The sequence below is a fragment of the Vidua macroura genome, chromosome 3 (assembly GCF_024509145.1).
Source record: "Vidua macroura isolate BioBank_ID:100142 chromosome 3, ASM2450914v1, whole genome shotgun sequence".
In the NCBI taxonomy this organism is placed as follows: domain Eukaryota; kingdom Metazoa; phylum Chordata; class Aves; order Passeriformes; family Viduidae; genus Vidua; species Vidua macroura.
The window spans coordinates 35559693-35580063 of NC_071573.1; the positions used below are offsets into that span (position 1 = coordinate 35559693).

General features: G+C 42.4%; 1 protein-coding gene across 4 annotated transcripts in view; it reads right to left on the reverse strand.

Annotated features, from left to right (window-relative positions):
* Positions 1–20371, reverse strand: part of PLCB1 (phospholipase C beta 1) — a 354560-nt gene that overhangs the window by 319910 nt on the left and 14279 nt on the right. For all 4 annotated transcript variants that reach the window (XM_053972199.1, XM_053972200.1, XM_053972198.1 and 1 more), the window contains one exon: positions 9975–10052. Coding sequence is in view for 2 of the 4 variants with exons in the window: in XM_053972198.1 (XP_053828173.1) it covers positions 9975–10052 (78 nt within the window). In the remaining 2 variants the exon portion in view is untranslated. The remainder of the gene's footprint in view (positions 1–9974; positions 10053–20371) is intronic.

Below are 20371 nucleotides of genomic sequence, written 5' to 3' on the forward strand. Positions count from 1 at the left end.
ATGTCAGGAAAACCATTTATGATATTTAATGATTCAGCCTGGTCCTCTCCTGTGGTATGTTACCCCAATTTAGAAGGATTTTCTCTGTGAACAACATGGCCCTATGCTTATTTTACTAGTTAGCAAGCAAATCTGAATTCAAAGCAGAAAACCCACCTTTATTTTATTTATCTCTATTTTAAGGGAAATTAAAGAGTAAACCCATCACTGTATTATTCTAAAAGTTGCCTTAAATACAGAATATTTTGAAAATGTCCCAGTCTCAAGGTTGAAAGTGCCAAGATAAAGTACCTAGATTTTGGACTGTACTCCTAACTTCCAAGCATTAGTGTTCCACTTCATAACACCTTTTATTAAATAAGCCCCAATGTCTAACTGTCCTGGGTCAACACAGGGCAGCTAGAATTAAAATAAAAGAGCTTCCTTCAGAATTTCATTACTGTTTTAACAAGGCTCTAACAAGCATCACTCAGTGCCAAGCAGCTCTCACCCTGCTAATCAATATTTTCATTATGATCCTCATTACAGCACTTACTGCTGTTATCAGTCAGAGATAACCAGCTCCCTGGGTAGTGAAGCACCTGTCCAAATTACCCACAGACCCCTTAAGTGAAAAATATTGTGCAGTAACCACGTTGAAACTCAGTCAGCAGCAAGTTGGCTGTCAATAAACAGAACCTGAAACAGCTCCCAACCCATGGAGCTCTGCAGCTTTGGGGAAGGCTCTGTCAGCTGGAGCAGCCAGGGATGTCCCATCCCAGTCCAGGGGCAGCCAGGGGTGGCACAGCTCAGCCCAGGGGCAGCCAGGCATGGCACACCCCAGTGGTGTCTGCACAGGCAGAGGCTGATGGCTCAGTAAAGCTCTGCAGGCACACTGTGACTGGCCTTGGGATCAAGGGGAGGATCTGGTAATCCCCAGCCTCAGACAGCACAAGAGCTCTTTGGGATGAGGCACTGGGGTAGAATTTGTCTTTTGATGTGTGAGTGTAGCCTTGAAATAGCAGTGCTATATATCCCCCAACTGCATTGGGATAATTGGGCAGCTGAGGGTCTGACATGCCCCTGAGAGTCAGGATTTACATTCTCCAGCCACCAGCAGTTCTCTGGGACAACAACACCCTGTTCCTCTCACATGATGCAGAGCACACCTTGTACAAAGGTATGGCCCAGCCTCCACGATAAAAATCCAGACACTGGAAATGTTCCTGGGACACAAATGAAGGCAAATCTACATCCTTTACATGGCACCCCTGCTCCTTGCCCACACTGAGTGCATGAGGAACACCTCAGCATTAGAGCTACATCACAAACTGGGTCTCAGAGATGAGAACATGCCCCTGTTATTGGGATTTCTACTCACAAGGAAAGGATGGACACTGGGAAGTTACACTGCTAAATGTGCCTGTGTGGAAAGATTAGCTGGAAGTAGCAATGAAGATAAGATGAATTCTCACCTCCTGCCTGGTGTGGAGCCCTAACTGCGGAAAGGAGGTTTGCTGCTGGCAGCACACACAGCACACCTACACAAGCCACAGCCAGGGGAAGGCACAATCACCCCTCTTTTGGGGATTTGAGACCCTCCATAGCTTGCTCAGAGATTCAGCAGCACAACTGATGCCTGGCAAGGAGACACAGCAGCACAAGAGACCAGGAGTCTGCCCATGGGGTTCACATACCTTCTAATCCAGTGGAATATTTGCAGGAGACTGGCAATGCAAAAAGTATCTGTACAGTTAGAATTATTAAAAATAACAGACACACACACAGTGAACCTAAAACTCTTACAATTTGTAGCATTCAAAGTGTTTTCCCAATGCTGAGTTAATACAAGTTGTCTGTAAAGAAAAGACAGGACTGAGATGATTCCCTAGGAAAGGGAGCTACAGAGTGCCTCCTGTCCTCACACACTAACCCCAAACCAAAAAGGAAGGCAGTGGGGTACAATGGAGCACTGCAGAGTGCAGAGTGTGTAAAATGCCAGAATTGTAGGAGCAGGCAGGAGAAGGAAGCAGGATCAAGTCCATGTTTTTAGTGGTAAAAAGCCTTAAGGTAAATAAGGCAAGGATTCGTGCAAAACTGGCATTTATTGCCACTCACTTGTATTTCAAGAGAATCTTTCAAACTCCTCAAAAAAAAAGGCCCAAATTTCTAACACATTTATCCCATAGTACTGATTAGTAGGGGAGTGTTTGTGTTCACACAGGAAGATCACATGTATGGAGACAGATTATATCTGATTTAAAGACTGTTATTTTTGGAGCACTCTCTCTTACACAGCTGAGAAATAACCCCACAAAAAAAAAAAAAAAAAAAAAACAAAAAAAAAACCAAAAAAACCAAACCAAAAAAACCTGAAAGCATAATAGGGAAAGGAAACAGTCAGGATGTGAAGCACTACAGAGAAGTCAATCCAACAGGCACGCCAAGAGATCAGCCAGCCTTCCAAAGATCAGGAAAGCTGATGTGCTAGCAGCCAATTTTTGAACTATGCTAATAATAGGTCAGTCAGCAAAGCTGATGCTGTACATTCAACCAAATCGATGTACAAGCTGCAGGCATGAACACAAGAGACTTTTTTTAATTAAAGAGGCAAAAAAGAGACAGCAGGCTGGCTTATGGCTCTGTTTACTGCAAGCCCTGCTCATCTAGAAAACAGACACCAGCCCAGGAAGGCACTTTAGGGGACACAAGTGCCTTGGACACAAGCTTTCCTTACTGAGCTATTTAAATTGAAAATTGTAACAGCAGAACAGTCTCCAGCAGACTGATCATAAAAATCTCTTGCATAAAAATTCAAGCCTCCAATTTTTTTGTAACACTCGATATTTACATCCCTCTACAGCCAAAGCTTACCAAGCCTCAGTCCTTTTAAACAAAAGACACCCTACAATCTCATCTCTCTAGGAAAGTCACAACCCATGTTCAATAGAGAGCAAGGAAAATATTCTCACATGAAGTAAAATGTTAGGATTGTTCTCAGTGCCTGAGAACTCAGCAGCACATAAATTTGGTTGACTCCAGAGTCACCCTCAATTTTTGAGGTTCTTTGGCTTCCTCACTTCAGCAAATGGACCTGTGCTTCAGATTAAACCAGACATCTCCTTTTCTGTTCCTGCCTCCTGCACAAGAAGGGAGATATTCAGCAGTGGGAAATGCTTATTAGAGATCTGTGTTTGATGTAGTACCATTTCCCTAATGGGCCTTGAACAATTTCCATGTTTTGAAAGCAGAGAGATTTCCTTTAAATCATCAGCCTGATGGGAAGCTGACCTCCATGAAATATTTCCTCCCATTTTGACTGTCTGTGACAATTCCCTACCACTTTCCCAGTCTTCTTTTATTCCGCTCACATACCAATTTTTAAGTTGTTAGGGGAAAAAACCATGAGCTGTTCTCAAGTTCCTAATGCTACCATGGTGCCTCCTGATGCCACACCTCAAATTCATGAATCACAAAGACTGCAAAACCCAGATTATTGGCTGTGACACCACTATTATTTCACTGTCTGCTTCAGGTTCACTCCCAATTTCCAGTGTCAGTAAGAAGCAAAATCTCACATCACCACAACTCATTGTCCCAAGGAAGCCCCCATCCAGATTTCCAGTGACAAGATTAGCAGGACCTCCACAGAACTATCTCTACCTTCCAGGGCCTGAAACCCCTTATCCTTAAATTCCCAACTGAAATACAACAAGCAACCCTGCTCTTAAAAACCAGGGACAATCCACTTTCAGCTTTGCACTCAGTTCACACGTGCAGGAATGGAGCAAGTTTAGAGCAAAACCATTCATTAATCAGTTTTATTTCCCTTCAGTAAGAGAGGATTATGATCTGATGTCAAAAGTGTCCTATGGATAAAAAAACTTTTCCAGTTTCGCTATTATTTCCCCTTGTGCCCATCTGACACTGGAGAACGTGCAGATGCAAATTAGAGTTTGGTTTTTTTTTGGTTCTACAGAAGTCCATGGAGAAGCCTCAGAAGTAGTAGAGCACTTGAGAACACAAGGCATCTCATACAGAATTTTAGAAAAACCCAACAAAACAACCCTCCACAAGTCTTGCTCGTGCCTGGTAGAATGCCAGGACCTGGACCCAAGTAATTCCAACTCCTGTGTTCTACAGCTGAAGCAAAGAAAAATCTGCTCATAGGACAAACATGACAGAGGCCTATGTATCCAACACTCATCATGAAACAGAATTAACACAAAGGGATGGTGGCTGCTGAAATGTTAAGGATGCTGCAAGAATGAGCAAGAAAAGTGAGATTTTTCACTGCACAAGTTAAAATACTCCTTTATATGGACACATATGCATTATTTTTTCCTCATTCAATTAATCGTATTTACAGTCCCAAGATTTTTAAGGGTTTAAGTTACTTAGCTTTTTTTTTCTGTTTACATGCCAGAGAGAGAAGTGTGAATACATGTTCAATGCACTTCTTGGATGTTTTCAGTGCTGAGATGTACAACTAAGTAACCTTGCTCTTGAATTAATTAAGCCAAACAGCTGAGATTTCGAGTAGGTATTTTTAAACCTGGTACTAGTAAATATTCCATTCTCATTAAATTATTAGGTGTATTTTAAATATTGATATATTAACTTCAGTCTTTATTGTATGCTTGTCAAATGTACTGTAAACCATATACAGAGGTAGTGTAAACATTTTTGATTCATAGGGCAATACAAATACCAACCCAACTGTTTTACAGCTCTGCTTCAAAAATGACACAAAAGAACCCTCTTACATAAAAGGCAAAATCCCCAGCAGCTGGAAAAATGCCACATCATCTTCCATTTGGAAGAGGGCAACGGGATTGCCACAGAATTTACAAACATGCTGAAGCCAGACCCAATCCTCCCTAATCCTGCCTACCGCCCTCGGGCTCCCCTTCCCACACTCCCTCTGTCATCTGTGCTGGGTTTTCAGGCCAAAGGAACTCAGGATCACATCAGGACAGAAGAAGGGAGAGGACCTTCCAAGTCAGAAAAATCATCTCATCTTTCATCCTAAGGAACCACTTTGTGCACTCTCACAGCACAAGAGAGCTCCAGGCTCCTGTGTCAAGTGCATATGCTGTGGCTGAGCTGCAGCACGCTGGCACCAGGTCTGCCAGGGATGCTCACACATGAAAACAGGCCTGCTCCTGTTAGAGGAGAAGCTACCCCACTTTTCCCCTTGAAAATGTCATTAAAAAGGTGAAAGGTGGTTGTAGTCAGGTGGGATTGGTCTCTTTCTTCAGGCAGCAACTGACAGAACCAGAGGACACAGCCTCAAGCTGCACCAAGGGAAATATAGGTTGGATATTAGGAAGAGGTATTTTTACAGAAAGGGTGATAAAGTTCTGGAATGATCTGCCCAGGGAGGTGATGGAGTCACCATCCCTGGATGTGTTTAAACAAAGCCTGGATGTGGCACTCAGTGCCATGGTTTAGTTGAGGTGTTGGGGCTGGGTTGGACTCAATGATCTTGAAGATCTCTTCCAACCCAGTGATTCTGTGTGAATTATGTGAGAATTCTGTGGAAAAAATTGTACAGATCAAGCCTCTCTGCCTTGAGATACTCTCATCCTGTCAGTCTGGCAGGAATGGCTGCCTGTGAGTATTTCTGTGGCTTCACCATCCCATTTTCCCTCAAATACACTTAAAGTTTGAGGTAGGAGTGGTGCCCTGTACACTCTGGAGCTAAAGCCCTTGGCTGGGGCTGTCCCTATGCTCAAATTGCAAAGGGCTGAGGAGGGAAGCTCCAGCCCCACATCCCCTCCCACAGAGTATCAGCACTGGCAGTAACTTCTCAACAAACACTTCCTTTGGACAAACAAGAACATCATCTGTTTACAACAGACATTAGAAATTGCTGCTGACTCCCAGGAACTGGGCACTTATGTGGAGTTTCACAACACAGGCTGCTCAATCTCTTCTCCTGGTGCAGTGGGTGAGACTGGGTCTGCATCCTCAGTGTTTTCAGCCTGCTGCCACATCACTGCAGCTGCCCAGCTTTAAAAATAAAGGGGAATAAACCAGTATGTGCTAGTGAGAGAGAGGACAGCATATTAACCATCCTCAGACTTTTAAACCCCTAAATGGATCCAGCACAAAAGCTGCTTTCCTCCTTTCCCTCCTTTTCTTGCACAGTGTTAGAATTGCACTGAGTCAATGGCTAAGTGCCTTCTCCCAACATGCTTTTGATTGCATAACAACTTCCAGACAAAGGATGCAGGCGTAGTAACGCACAAACTGGCTGACAATACCTTCTTCTTCTCCTAGTTTCCTATGCATCCATTTATATATTTATCCATAGACAGAAATCAGTCTTTGTCTGGCTTTGCTTTGCTAGCTGGGCTAAATACACCAAGTGCTTCCAGCCTCTGCTCATCTCCTGAAAAATGCTTTTGATTATGACTCCTTTTTACTCTAGCTGACTCTCTTCACCTGGGTAAATTTTGATTTATCTTTCTTCCACACTCATGACCAGAATAAGAACAAATGGAAGAAATGGCATTCCATGTAAAAAAAAAAAAAAAAATCAAGAATTTGAATTACGTTTTAGTCAGGTTATAAAAATATAACACCACAATGAATATTGTCTGGATTTGCTGCATTTAAGAAACATTACCTAAACAATAACATAAGTAACAGACATAAGCTTGTCACATTAATTAATTTTTCTTTTAAAGTCCATGTTGACAATCATTCAAGTAATAATACGGAATCAGCCAGCAGTCTGCATACAGATGAAGAAGAAAATCTTCCAGAATTTTCAGCAATAAAAGAATTTCATACTAAAAATGCAATTAACATCAGAAAGCTGTCCTGCCATCTGTTCAAAACAAAAGGTATCAAGTGTTCTTGCTATTACCAGAAAATAAGGAAATGCTGTGGATGCCTTGATCTTGGAGGATTACCCTTACAGATGACAACAAGGTAAGCTGAAATATGCAAATGCACAGTGAGCATGTCAAGATGCAGGACACCACATGGGTCTCACCCAACTGCAAGATTGGGGCTTAAATGAAATAACTTAACAGACTTTCACACACAGAAATTGCCACCCAATTTAAGTTATCTTTCACATGTGGCATACCCTAAGTGGAAAGTATCTCCATGGGGCTAAAACTAGCAATCTTGGATTGCCTATGAGGAGCATACAGCTCCTGAGTCGAAACTGCCAACTGGTACTACCTTTTTTATCAGAAAGCTACAAGGGAAAGCAAGTGAACCATGCACACTGGTCATGTATGCAAAACCTAACCCTCATCAGCCTTTTGGGCCCTCATCTGCTGAACTGCAACACCACCCAGATCCCCTGAAGGGGCTGCAGACCCTGTGAGCATCAGGAGAGCTCCCATTGGGGCCAGCAGCACCAAGGGAGGGCTGCTCTCCATCTCCACCACAGTTCTGGGCTCTGACTGCACCAGGAGCAGCCTCAAAGACTGCCCAAACCCACTGCTAGACAGCAAACACTGCATATTATTTGCCTTTCCCTGCAACAGAGAAGAAACAGAGGAGGAAGGGAACAAGAAAACAATGCCAGAAGCAGCTCAACCAGCCAACGAGTTCAGGAAAGCTGCAGGGCTACAACCACCAGTTCTCTAAGCTAAATAAAAATACAGCACAGGGGAGTGGTTTTCTGTTAGTTTTGTTTTTCCCTCCCAGTGATTCGTGTAATTTTTGTGTAATTTTACTCATAAGGCAACAGCAAGCAAAGGAGGCAGATTCCTGTTTTAAGCAGCACACCATTGTCCAGGCAGTGATTTACTGTTTCACAGGGTCTGGCAAACAGGACACACAAATGGCTTCAGGGATGGCTGCTGCTCAGGCCTCATCTCCACACCTTTTGTAGTCAGCTCCCAGAAAAACGTGCCCGTTCAAGGAAGCTGGCAGCAGTCTTCTCCCACTTCATCACTTGCTTTAGCAAGGCTTATCTTTCCACACACAGAAAATAGCAGGCTTTGCTCATGACAAAAGCAATTGCTTAAAAAAAATAACATAGGGAAAAAAGAGAAAGTAATCACATAGAGGGTGTATTGTCCTCATATTTCTTCACATAGTTCCGCTATCATCACAGGATGACTTCACACAAAGAGAAGGAAATTAAAGAGGATCTCCTATATAAACCTCCTTTCTTCATGTATTTGCAATCTTGCAATCAACGTGAACCCAAATACTCTGTAAAAGCAGAAAATGGCATTTCCTTTCCAGTCCTTGCACTATCAGTACCTCAGTAGATATAAATTTACTTTCTTTAAATAGGCACTGCTAGAATGGTGTTTAGAAACAAGCTTCACCTAGTTGCCATGAATTATTAACCAGAAAAAAAACCCTCTTGTTCTTTACAGAGTCTTGATTTGCAAGTTTAAAAATCAAACTCACACTTAAACCTCTTGTATAAATACCCAACCTTTAAAAAATGCTCTGAGCATTAAAAATACATTTTTTCACAAATACGAGAACAACAATTCTATAAATAGCTATTCTTCACAGAATTGCTTCAAGACATTGTTTTTACAGACAACAGTAGGAAACTGAAGGAGGTCTTAGCGCCAAACACATTAAAAGTGAAATAAACTCTCCAATCAACTCTGGGTTTCCACTTATTCTTACAAAGTTCATCGTTATTTTTTAGCTTATACAATTAGTTTATGCAAGGGAAGGAACAAGCTAAAAGGCTGCACCATGTCCTGGCACAGCCACGGGATCAGTGTAAATCAGTCACAGCCTTCAGCTTCTCAGGGCACTCACTTGGCTGCTCCAGGCAGTAATTTAAACCAACTCTGCCCTGTCAACAGATGAACTCACTGTTACCCACCACAACCTTGCAGGAGCACAGGCAAAGACAGGATTTTCATTAGAAAATTAGAAAATATGGTTTCCAAATAGACTCACTCCAAGCCCTGCTCCATCTCCTCTGAAAAGCAAACATAGGAAGATAAACACAATCTAATGTAACAGCAAATTGCCTCCTCAATGTGCCTGCACATTTCATGGCTGCTGTCTCCTCAAGCTATTTTTGTCCTGGTATCTAAACAAAATCAACAAGAACTCCCGAAAAACAGCTACACAACTGGTAAACCAGGTTTCTACAGCCAGAACACTACAAGCACACATTCAGGGTTTTTGGCAGATACTCATACAAGGCCAAAGCTCAAGCACTACCAAGTTCAACACCATTTTCAACAGGGAGCCAGTACAAGCACTCACTTGATAAGTACTTGAAAATTCATCGCTATAACGAGGAGAAACTCACTCAATTCCCAGTTTCAATACAGTGTTTTACAATACCAATTGCAACACTCATTTTCTATTAGAAACCTGTCTGGGAAACAAGCTGCACCCACGTGCTCAGGGTGCTGCCTTCTTTCCCTGTGTTTCCTAGAGTTTCCAGCCTCCAGCAGCTGGGAACATGGCAGTGGTGGCTCTGAGGGGTGACAAGGATGTGGAACTGGGGCAGGGCAGTGATGAATCAGGCTGTGAGCTTTCCCAAGTGCTCCCAGCCTCAGCAGTGAGCTCAGCACACCGGAATGTTTTTGAAAGTGTCCAGGGAGGATCAGGAAGAACTTGGTGACGTGGCCCACCAGGCATGGCCAGAGAGCACGTGGCTGTTAAGGAGGAAGAATTCAAAGGGAGCGGGGGCCTCTGGGAATTCTGCCATGCACAACAGACAAAATCCCCAACGTGCAGAAGGCAAGAGAAACCACAAGCCAAGTATGAACCACAACAGCATCCTAAATGGATCTTTCCTGTCCTTGCCAGGACAATTGTACACCCCACTGGGCATCCCAGCATTAACATGGCTGGAATTTACCAAATCTTCCATCCAGCTCTCCAAGACTTGTGCACCAGGGATGAGCCACAGGCTTGTTCTCTTTGCTCTCCAGAAAATAAGCTGATAAAATGTTTGTCTGCTGTGCCAGGACTGCACATCATACCACAGAGAAAAGGAAGAATCATTCTGGAGGTGGAAGCTTTTCTCTTACCTTATTTTGATCTGTCCAGTAGAAGAAAAATCCCTGTGGGTCTGTTCTGAGGATAATTGGAGTCACAACAGTGGAGTCCTGGCAGAGAAAGGACAAACAAAAAAATCCATGTCAGCACACAGAACACATAATTATGCACAAGCTGCTTTGCCATCCATGTTAATGAATTACAACATCTAGAAATTACCCTGAAGGTATCACTAGCAAGATGTCACTGAAAGAATTTAGTATCACCTGCCTCATCTCCATTTTTCTGACATAATGTATTTCCATTGCTGTGGAGACAGCACCTAATAACTCCAGACTTGTCAACACGTGGAGTTAACCCAGAAAAGCTGGAAGTGGATGAAGTTAAATAGGCATAACACCCTGAATGTCAAGCTAGAGCCCACACAGTAAAACATTACAGTTAAGTGTCCTCTGCCCACCTTGATCTGACTTCACCTTCAGATATCAACATTAAATACCTATAAAATTTACTTTTACAATGGCTGAATTTGCCTAGAAAACATAGACTAGCATTCTTTGCCTTAAGACTTTTGTCATTAAAATTTATCTTTTTTTTTTTTTAATCAAACCATGAACATTTTAGTAATGGGAATATATCTGTATTCCACATCACTTTCAAACTGGTTGAAAACCTGTCTAATCTGGTAACATCCATAGCTCAGGTCAGTTAAAACCAGACCCATTTCTTAGCATGCTGAGCAAGGCAGCCTTGTTACCTACAAATTCATGTTTACTGACTGACAGCAATATCTGACTCAGGAGACATAAGCTCTAACCCAAGCCTTTCCAAAGGTGGGAGTTCCATCTCATCTCTCACATCAGGCTTCCCTGGTGCCTAACAATAACTGACATCAGTGCAGCCTGCTCCGAATAGGATTTCTCCTCTCTTTCTCTTCTATTTTTCACAGCATCCATAAAGACACTGTTATCTCAAGACCCCACCCATTTTTCAAACTCAATTTAGGAATTATGGAAGGGGCACAGAAGGGAAAAAGACAAGGGATACAGAAAAATTGCCTAAGCCTCAGCTCCCCAGAAACCCAGGCTAAACACACGGCTCCTCCTCAGAAAGGATTTCTGTTTCTGTGAAGGTGCTGCAGGTATTTTACAGCTTTAGCATTCACCTATTTCCAAAGCAGTAATGTGTGAGGTCAGCCCATGTTGCTTGGAGGGAAAAAAAGGGCTGTAATAGGTTCAAGTTTAAATCCAACATGTTTAATTGTGCAGTACAAGCACAAAGTAAGGTGATGGAAGCGAACTATTATAAATAAATAAAACTTAACTTCTCTAAGTGCCATCTCTAATGCAAGAACACTTGTCTGTAACACGTCACCAGTACAACCCTTGGTGACACAGCACTGAACTCCCAGCAAGGGGCATTCCTGAAACAGGGAAGATGAACTACTCCCAGTTCACAGCTAGAAAAACTGAGAGCCAAAGCGGCTCAGTGACAGGTCCAGAAGCAGCCAGGAGCCTCCAGGGCTGCAAGGTGAAAGAATAAAATGGCATCAAGCATATTTTTTTCAATCTCAGCACAAGAGAAATGCAAATTGAAGGGCAAGCTCTATATTAAGAAGAAATAAAAGATCAAACCCTTCAATGAGGGTAGAAGTCATTTTTATAACTGCAAGTTCCAGGCTTTGCATCTGTCTAGAGGTGCACTGACACTGAAAGAGCGCCACAGGAGTTTTCAGAGGCTGGGAACAAGTATGGCAGTGCCAGTGCCATGGCAATGTCCCAGATGGGCCCAAAGCTCTGTCACTGACCCTTCATTAAAACACGGCCCTTCCCTAAAAGAACAGACATGCAGAATTTGTAGAATCTTATTTCTCCCCACCGTTTCTTCCTAGGTTTTAACATCCTGTACACCTGAGAGTTGGATATTGTTTGAAGCAAAATGTAAATTTGGTTTTAAAATATATCAGACCCTGAAGGAATCCGTCTTTATCCACAAGCACCTAAAAAAGGGTTCTTAGACCTCCACCATTCAAAAGGAGAAAAAATATCCCTTTTCTGGAGACATAAGTCTCCTTTTTTAGCTTATTTTGTTGTATCTCATGCAGCCTGTGCATGAAAATATAAAATGAGGAAAGATAAGACTAAGTGTCCTTCTGCCTTTGGATGAGATACAAGTAATTTCATGGGGAAAGGGAAGGAAGTGATGGAAAACAGACACAAAGCAATTATGTCTAGGATTAACTAATTTTGCTGGTTCATCATTTCAAACCAGTTGCTTCAAACCAAAGTGTGTTTGATGACACACAGCTATCACAATGATACTTCTGTAGATGTGTAAAATGTTGTCTAAAATCAGACTCAAGAAAGTAGAGGATGAGGGGAAAGAACCTTCAATACCTATGAGGTGGCCTGAAGGAAGCTATCATGACAGGCTGAGTCTTACTCTGGGAATCTCTGCTACAGAAAGCTGTTTGGTTGTGTTGGGGGTTTTGTTTGGTTGGATTTTTTTAAATTAACTCTACTACTCTGACATCAGGCACAGCACAATTAACGTGCTGATGAACATGAGAACCCCACACTGCCAGAGGATTTGAGAATAATTTTGCACATGTATTTGTGCTAGATGTGCCTTAGAAACTCCTCCATAGAGCCAGCAGCAGCAATAAAAGCCATGTGCATCATGTTTTATATGTTCTACAAGCTAATTATCACTCTTGTAAAGCCCTGACATCAAATGCCACGCTCAGTTCTGGGTGTGGAGGCATAGAAATAAACTTTTTGAGTCAGCTCTGCAAGTGCTTCCACCCACTCCAGAGTAAAGCAGAGCCCTCTGTCACCTGGGACAAGTCTCTTGCTTTTATACTACTCTGCAAAGGCAGGAAACAATCAAAAGGACTCCAGAAAAGCCCCTTTTGCAATATACATTCAAGGAAAGCAGCAGTTCAAGGCTCGGAAATAGATATTTACTTCAACAAACAATTGTGTGCATTTATTTACAAACATTATTGTACTTTTAAGGGAATGGCTGTGGTTTATGACCCATAAGACACACCTGTAGTCATTTATGAGTATCCTGAAGTCCATTAATTCCATTTCCTCACCCAAAGAGCTGACCTCATAACTCTCCTGAACAGACTGACCAACCACACACAACTCTGAAGAAAAGGGTTATGGACAAAACACAATAGAGGAGGAGGAAAATTAAAATAACAAAATTTCAAGGAGAAACAAATCAGGGGTAGACATTCATATCTCCCCTAACCCACTCAGATCCAAAAGTGAGAATAAAACTGGAAAAAAAAAAGTATGTTGCCCATCTCTGAAGCTGAAGGGTTTGGAAATTTAAATGTGTAGTAGGAGAGTAGCCTATATGCTATATCCATCCCTCTGGATATCAACAAAGCAAGCAGCCCCTTGAGCAGCAGGCTAGACTCCAGGGGCAATTCCAAGTACATTAAAAAGGTACAGGATGAGATGACCAAGGCAAAAATCAGCTGTGACCAGAAGGGGTAGAGGGAAAAGAGAAAGGGAGAGTGTCCCAGTCAATGGTGCCAATGCCCATCGGTTATCAGACTCTTTAAATGCCACCCGTGGGTGCTCATGCCAAGCAGTGCCTTGGTTACCAAAAGACTGCCCCTGCCAATTCCTTGAAAAAGAGTGGCCCTAACCTGGCTGTGCATCACACCAGCCTCAGCTTAAGAGAATAATTTTCTTGAAGGGCTTTTCATTTCATCTTTAGAAGTCCTCCGCCTTTTTATTTGCTGACTTGGGGCCAATTCTCTACTTTCCTCCAATTCAAAGGAGTAATGTAGCTGTTCTCTACTTACTCCATTAAGTTGCCTCCTAATTGGCTGCTCAACCTCAGATCCTGCATTAGCAATAGTCATTGTTTTATACTTTGAAACAAAGAGGTTTCAACTTTGTACCCAGAAAGTGCCACAAGGAACTCTGGGATCCTTACCAGCCAGGCACAGCAGATCCTTACCAGCACAAGCAGAAAGGATCAATGAACAAATCCATAATTAAATGCTGCCGGGTAACTGCTTCAAGGTCTGATTTTAAGAGTGGGGCCCTCAGACTACATGTAACACCAGTGAGCCAAAAGTGCCACCTCCATTCCATTGCTACTGACCAGTAAAGATCATCATACAAAGATAATTAGTGAAGAGGTGAAAATTTGGGTTTAGCTCCTTTTTGTCTCTATTTATCAGAGCACCACCGTGATCTGGCTGTGCATGAGATGGAACCTTTTATACTCCATGACCACGAGCCAGAAGAGCTTCTGTTTTAATAAATCACATCTACATAATGATGATGTTTCTTAGAAACAGATGCAGTCAATATTCACATCAACAGATTTTAAAAAGAAAAGCAGAGCAGCCTCTGTCCTCAGCTCTTCTGACAAATAGGGCTCATGACACTGCCTTATTAAGGCTAACTGCTCTTTCCTGGGTTTGCCTCAGATTTTCAGAGACACTGAACATCCCCAAATATAACCTGAAAAATTTTACACATCATTATTTCACTTGCTTGAATCTTCTCGAAAATTTCTGCCAAACTGCTTTGAAACACAAAGCAAAGAAGTACGGACTTTTTCTGGCAGAGGCAAAACATTCTTGAACATGTCTTTTACTTTGGCCAAAGGGCCTAAAATCTGGTTGAGCAAAAGGGTAAGACCTGGGGACAGCCCCTAAAAAGAGCTCTCTTGCCACTCCACAAATCAGGTGGATTCCAGGCCTGGGGAAAGCACAGAAGGAGCAAAGGAGAAGGGATAGCAGAACTCCAGTTTCCACAGGGTCAGCAGACACATTAGCTGAGAATTCCATAATACACTCAGTGTACTCAGACTGGAACTAAACAGGATTACCCAGACAATCAGAACTAAGAAATTCCTCAGGCTGACAGCTGAACTACAAGTGAAAGGGAGAAAGTTCCCATCCCATTTGCAGTGAACCACTGAAATAATCTGGAAGGGTAAAGATGCCCTCTTTCACTGAGGGCAGAGGAACCAAAGCTGCCACAAGTGAACAGGTTGCAAAGAAGAAAGTGTTGGGGAAGGTGACATAAGTGCTGGAAGGACAAAATAAAACAAAACTGGAATGGATCTTACAGAAGTGTAAAATGAAATTCCACATGTTCAACAGGAACATGCAAGATATCCTTCACTATCAGAGTTGTTAAACCCTGGAGAAACTTTGGTGATGGCACCACAGGACAGAAATCGTAGTTCTGCTGATCAAAGTCTGCAAATTTCAAAGATCTGCCTTGAGTGGGATTCCTCAGAAGTCTGCCCTACCCCAACCCATCTCTCAGGATATCCTCACAGTCAAGCTAATGATCCTCTTACTGCATTTGTTTGCATGTGTCCTCAAATGCTGCAAGCTAAACAGTCAAGAAACACAGAATAAAGGGAGAACTTCAGAGCAAAGGCAGTGAAATGCCAACCAGGAAGATTTTCACCATGGCCAGAGAGTTCTTGTGTGATGCTGAGAAAATAATTTAAACCAGTCTGCTCATCAACATAAATGCTGCCTTCTGATTTTGAGAGAACACTGGAATTATATTTCCACATTTCATTTTTTAATTTTCAGAGATGCTGAGCTCAAATTCTGAGCTCTCTGCCTTCTGGGGAGGCATTCTGAACATCTGACAGTGTGGCACTGCAGGCTGAAAATTAGGTCCAAGGTATCTAGTCACAGATTAAAAATTAGGAGATTTTTAATGTCGGTCTTTTTTTGGATCTTCAACAGTCCAACTAGAAACATTTTGTCATTTAATGGGCCTTGTGAAAATAAATTAAAAAGTGCTTATGAAGCATTTACTTTATAATAGATCAAAGACTCCATAGTTAGTTAGAAATTGACTGCAAGAGTTAATTTTGTGTTAACTATATCACTCCAGGTTTTGTTAGAAAAACCAAAACAGTCTTGAGCATTCAAACACTGAAGTGAGGAAAGCACACAGTGCACAACCCAAACTCCCAGTTAACTTCCCTCTCTCAAAGAATGCTCATTTATTTCAGAGTTGTTTTCTGTTTTTCACTTTCCCATGTATCCACCAATACTCCAAAGGGCTCCAAAACCCCACTAATAGAGATGTCATCTCTGACTTGAACAGACAGGCATTTAACCCATCTGCAGCAGATCCAAATCTTATTTTCTCCCCACACTGAAGTTATAAAAAGCTTTCCAGCAGAATTAATAAAGTTCAGGCTTTCTGATTTATTAAATATTAACTCTTTACAACTGTAAATTCAATCTCCTGTGTTGCAAAAGACCAACTTACAATTATTCAGATAAAATACTTCTAAATAGCCTAGAGCTGATACTTGTTTACTACATAAAGATTAGCAACAAAGAAGAAACAACAAAAACTCTGGAATGCCGGATTTGACCTCTTCGCTCCAGACTGAAAGCATTCACAAAAAAATAAACTCTTCAGCTTATTGTTTTAGTTTTATACACACAGAACAATGGTCTCTCATTTTTCATGTCCTCACTAATGTACTGGAGTGGCAGGCTTGTGCACAGTTTAAAAACAAACAAAAAAAAGGCAGGGAGGAAAAAAGTTACTTAAAATAACTTCTGAAAAATTCCAAGTTGTTTATTCATTTAATCTCAGCTTATCCATAAAAAAGATGCTCTGATGTTATGTTTTCTTGTAAGGTTAAAGGGGATACTCCTGATAGTCTTCTTTAAAACATTCTAAACAGATAAAGAAGCCTGCAAATCTCCAGAGTGTTCACTCTGAGCTCAAAAATGCTTTATTAAGACAAAGTACTCTAAGAGAAAGGCATTAAAAAAACTTAAAATACCTGGGCTCTATTTTGCTGCACACCTGGGGAAGTTCTGCAGCCACTAAGCAATGTTACCTGTCAGGAGGTTTGCTGCAGTAATCCAATGTTTAGAAAAAAAGATGCGGCTAGAAAATTGGAATCCTGGGCCTCAATTTAGGCAGAATTCACCTTAGCAATATACGTAACTTAAAAAGTGAAAGTAAATAGTGTGAGCCACAGAGAGAGATCAGTCAAAATCTTTATGCAAAGTACATATTATCAGTAGGGAAGATAAGAAAGCCTTTAAAGCAAGAAATGAAAACAAACCTATTTTTGAACATATACCATCATATTAACTTGCTATAGTGTGCCAATTCCAGCTCTCAGAAAATATCAGCTCAGCTGTGCTCTGGCTGTTGAGCTACTTAAAGACTCAGTCATGTCTATCTTGTTCCCACTACAGGCCAGACAAAAACAAGGAAAGGAGTCAGCCAGGGCAGATTTCAGCCCTCAAGACACATAATTCCTGGGAGAAGTTGCTCTTTATACTCAAGTTTCCTTACCCTTCTCAGCCTAGCAACACATTCTGCTACATTAAGCTCAAACTCTTACCAAAAAAGTTTCACCTGTGAACTTAACTACCTTTATTTATTAAACTACTTTAAACTCTCATCAGGAAAAACTGCTATAACCACAGCAGAGGGGATCCAGCCAGTTCTTCCCCAGCCTTCCCCCTCTCTCAGTTCTCTCTCGGAATACAAGAACACAGCTGTTCAAAGCCAGATCAGCAGTCAGGAGGCTCAGAGCCTCTCCCAGCAGTCAGGGAGAAGCAGCTATAGAGGCTCAACTCATGAAACAACTTGAGGAAACAACTTGAGCCAACCACTATCTGACCCAGGCACACACACGGATACAGCCATAAAAAAAAAAGACAGAAGCAACCAGCCACTTTTATCTTTCACAGATTCTAAGAGCAGCTATTTCTGCTCAGTGCCTTGTGAATCCAAAACTACACACCAAGAGCAACAGATCATTCTAAAATTTGCTTTCTGACCTGGAATACTGTTACAGAATACAACACAAACACTGTGAGGAGAAGCAAAGTCACAGGACAACAATGAACTGTTTGACTTTAGTGCTTCATACCCTGAACCCAAATGGAATTTGTGAACAGCATATTAGGCATTGGAGGCATTGGATGGTGGGAGCAGTATTACATCCAATCCCAAGGCATGAAAGAGTGACTTGTCTTGCAAAGCCAGACCTTTTTAATTGATCCTACTGCTTTTTCAATTTAGAAACTGAAGACAGTCTGCAGAGGAAATGGAATTCCAAGCCTTCCACCTGCGATCTGTGATCTGGAGTGGCTGATGTGACCTCCTCCTCTGCACTTCGCCAAGCTCAGGCACAGCATTTCCCTTTCCAGCTGGACCATCCCCACAGGGCAGGGGCAGCAGGCACTGGATGAGGCTCATGGGTGACACGTAGCAGATTTCAGTGCTCAGATTTCAGTTCCTCAGAGAGGGGATTCATGAGAAATGTCAGTACCACACCTGCTAGCAGGACCTCAGTTACTGACCAGGCACAGAGCTACGAGAGGCTCAGGATGGGAGGTCCACACATGGACTGGTTTTCAAGTCTGTACCACCACAGCTTTTGTCAGACTGTTCTGCACACCTTGCCACAGTGTCCTTCTCAAAGCTGGCAAACACCTTCTGTAATGTTACTCCACACAACACAGAATTCCTTCAACGCCTCTCACGCTCTCGTTTAAATGCTTCCAGCATTCCCATTTAAAAATTCTCACTGGTTTAAAGCTCAGCTAGAAAAATTTTGCTTTGGGCTGAAACTTGGTACGAGCGGTAAGAATTCAAAACAACCACTTCTGCTTCATGAAATGCAAAGCAAAGTCAGTAGGACCATCTTTAAACTGCAACCCAAAACAGCAGGGAAGGGAACAACAAGGAGAGGATAGAGGCTGCCCCAGTGCACAGGCAATGTGGAAGAAGTGAACTCCCACTCTCACACAGTGAAAAGAAACGATGCATAACAAACATCAGTGTGTGAGCCAGAGTGGCAAAGGAAACTCCCTTCCCTTGAAACCTTGGATTCTGTGGGGCTTCCACTGCTGAGAACACTACAGGCAAGACAGGAGGGCTGAGGGGTGGGAAATGTGCGGCTATACACATAATGCACGCTCAATGAGTTAACACTAGAATTCTTCATCACAGTGCAGCTAAATAGGCATCAACTTTCACAAGGCTGCCACTGAAAGCAACCACTAAGCACAAGAGGACTTAACTCAGTCACATATTCCAGGTAACACCTGTGGACTGCTGAGTAACACCTTTAACCCAAAATACAGGTCTTTCTCCAGAATTTAGCCATGTTTTATTAGTGCAGCCTTTAGGTTTACAATTTTACATTTTTTTACCAACTAGCCTGTAACAGGCAGGTTATCAGGTCCACTGTGCATGGAGAACAACACTTCATCTTTTAATTCTATCTGTACAACTACTATTTGGGAAATAGGACTCTAATAACTTAAACTGTTGCCTGATGGCTTGGACTTTCAGTCTGGAGACTCAAATCATCGTTAACTTGACTTCTGCATACACACGTCGAAATTCCTTGGTAGCTTACCAGAAATAAAACAATAATTGCAATGACAAGGCTGCCTTTTCCTACCCTAAGGAAAATGTCAACCGAAAGAAAATGTTTTCTCATTCAAGCCTAGTTCCTAAACATACAGAACCTATATTAAGCCACTGTTTGGTATTGTGGACAAGGTCAGTTTGCTGAGCCTTTTAAAAATGTGTTAGCTTATTACTGTAAATAAAACTTCACACCACAAGTTGTTTGGTTTCTTGTGTTCTCTTTCTCCTTGAGAGTGTTTATCACAGGTTTACAGAGGTCAGGCTCACACTATTTGGTCGCTGGACAGGCTGAAAGCAACGGCAAAAGAGCAAGACACAATAAGCCAAGAACAGTGGTTCCACATGAACTGCTCCTCCCTCGCTGCTGTCCCTCCAGTTTTTGCTGTGGACATCTATAGCACAGCCAAGCTCACAGCAAACACACAAGAGCTCTGAGAACAACTCATTCTCAACAATTCTCCGGACATTCAGACTGTATGTCTTCTCTCCCAACCATTTCTCTGCCTCAGCTCGAGTCTCACAATGCCTCTGTGCCCCCAGACACCACTCACAGACTTTCTGGGGCACCTGCTCCTCCGTGCACAACTGAGACACACACACTCAGTGTGGGACTGCCAGAGCAAAAGCTAGCAGAGGACTCATCCTGCTCTCTTTCTCTGCAGGCTTTGAAAAAGGCAACTCTGCCGTTTAGCTCTCCTTTCCTCTGAAATTGTCCCGGGCATAGCTAGCATGCCAAGGAAGAAATCCCAGCTGCCCAACAGCTGCTCTACCAAAGGTGAGGTGGAAACCGCACTCCTTTCCTATGTGAGGCTATACAAACGTAAAGGGCTGGGAAACAGCAAGCAGTAAAGGGAAAACAGATGTGATGGTGAGGCAAGTCTCATGCCCTAGTGAGCCAAGAAAGAAGAGTGTCTTCTGCGAAGGAAGTAAAGTGACCAAGGGTACCCAAACTGGGAGAACACATGGGCTTGACAACTCCACCAGCACGAGAGAGACAG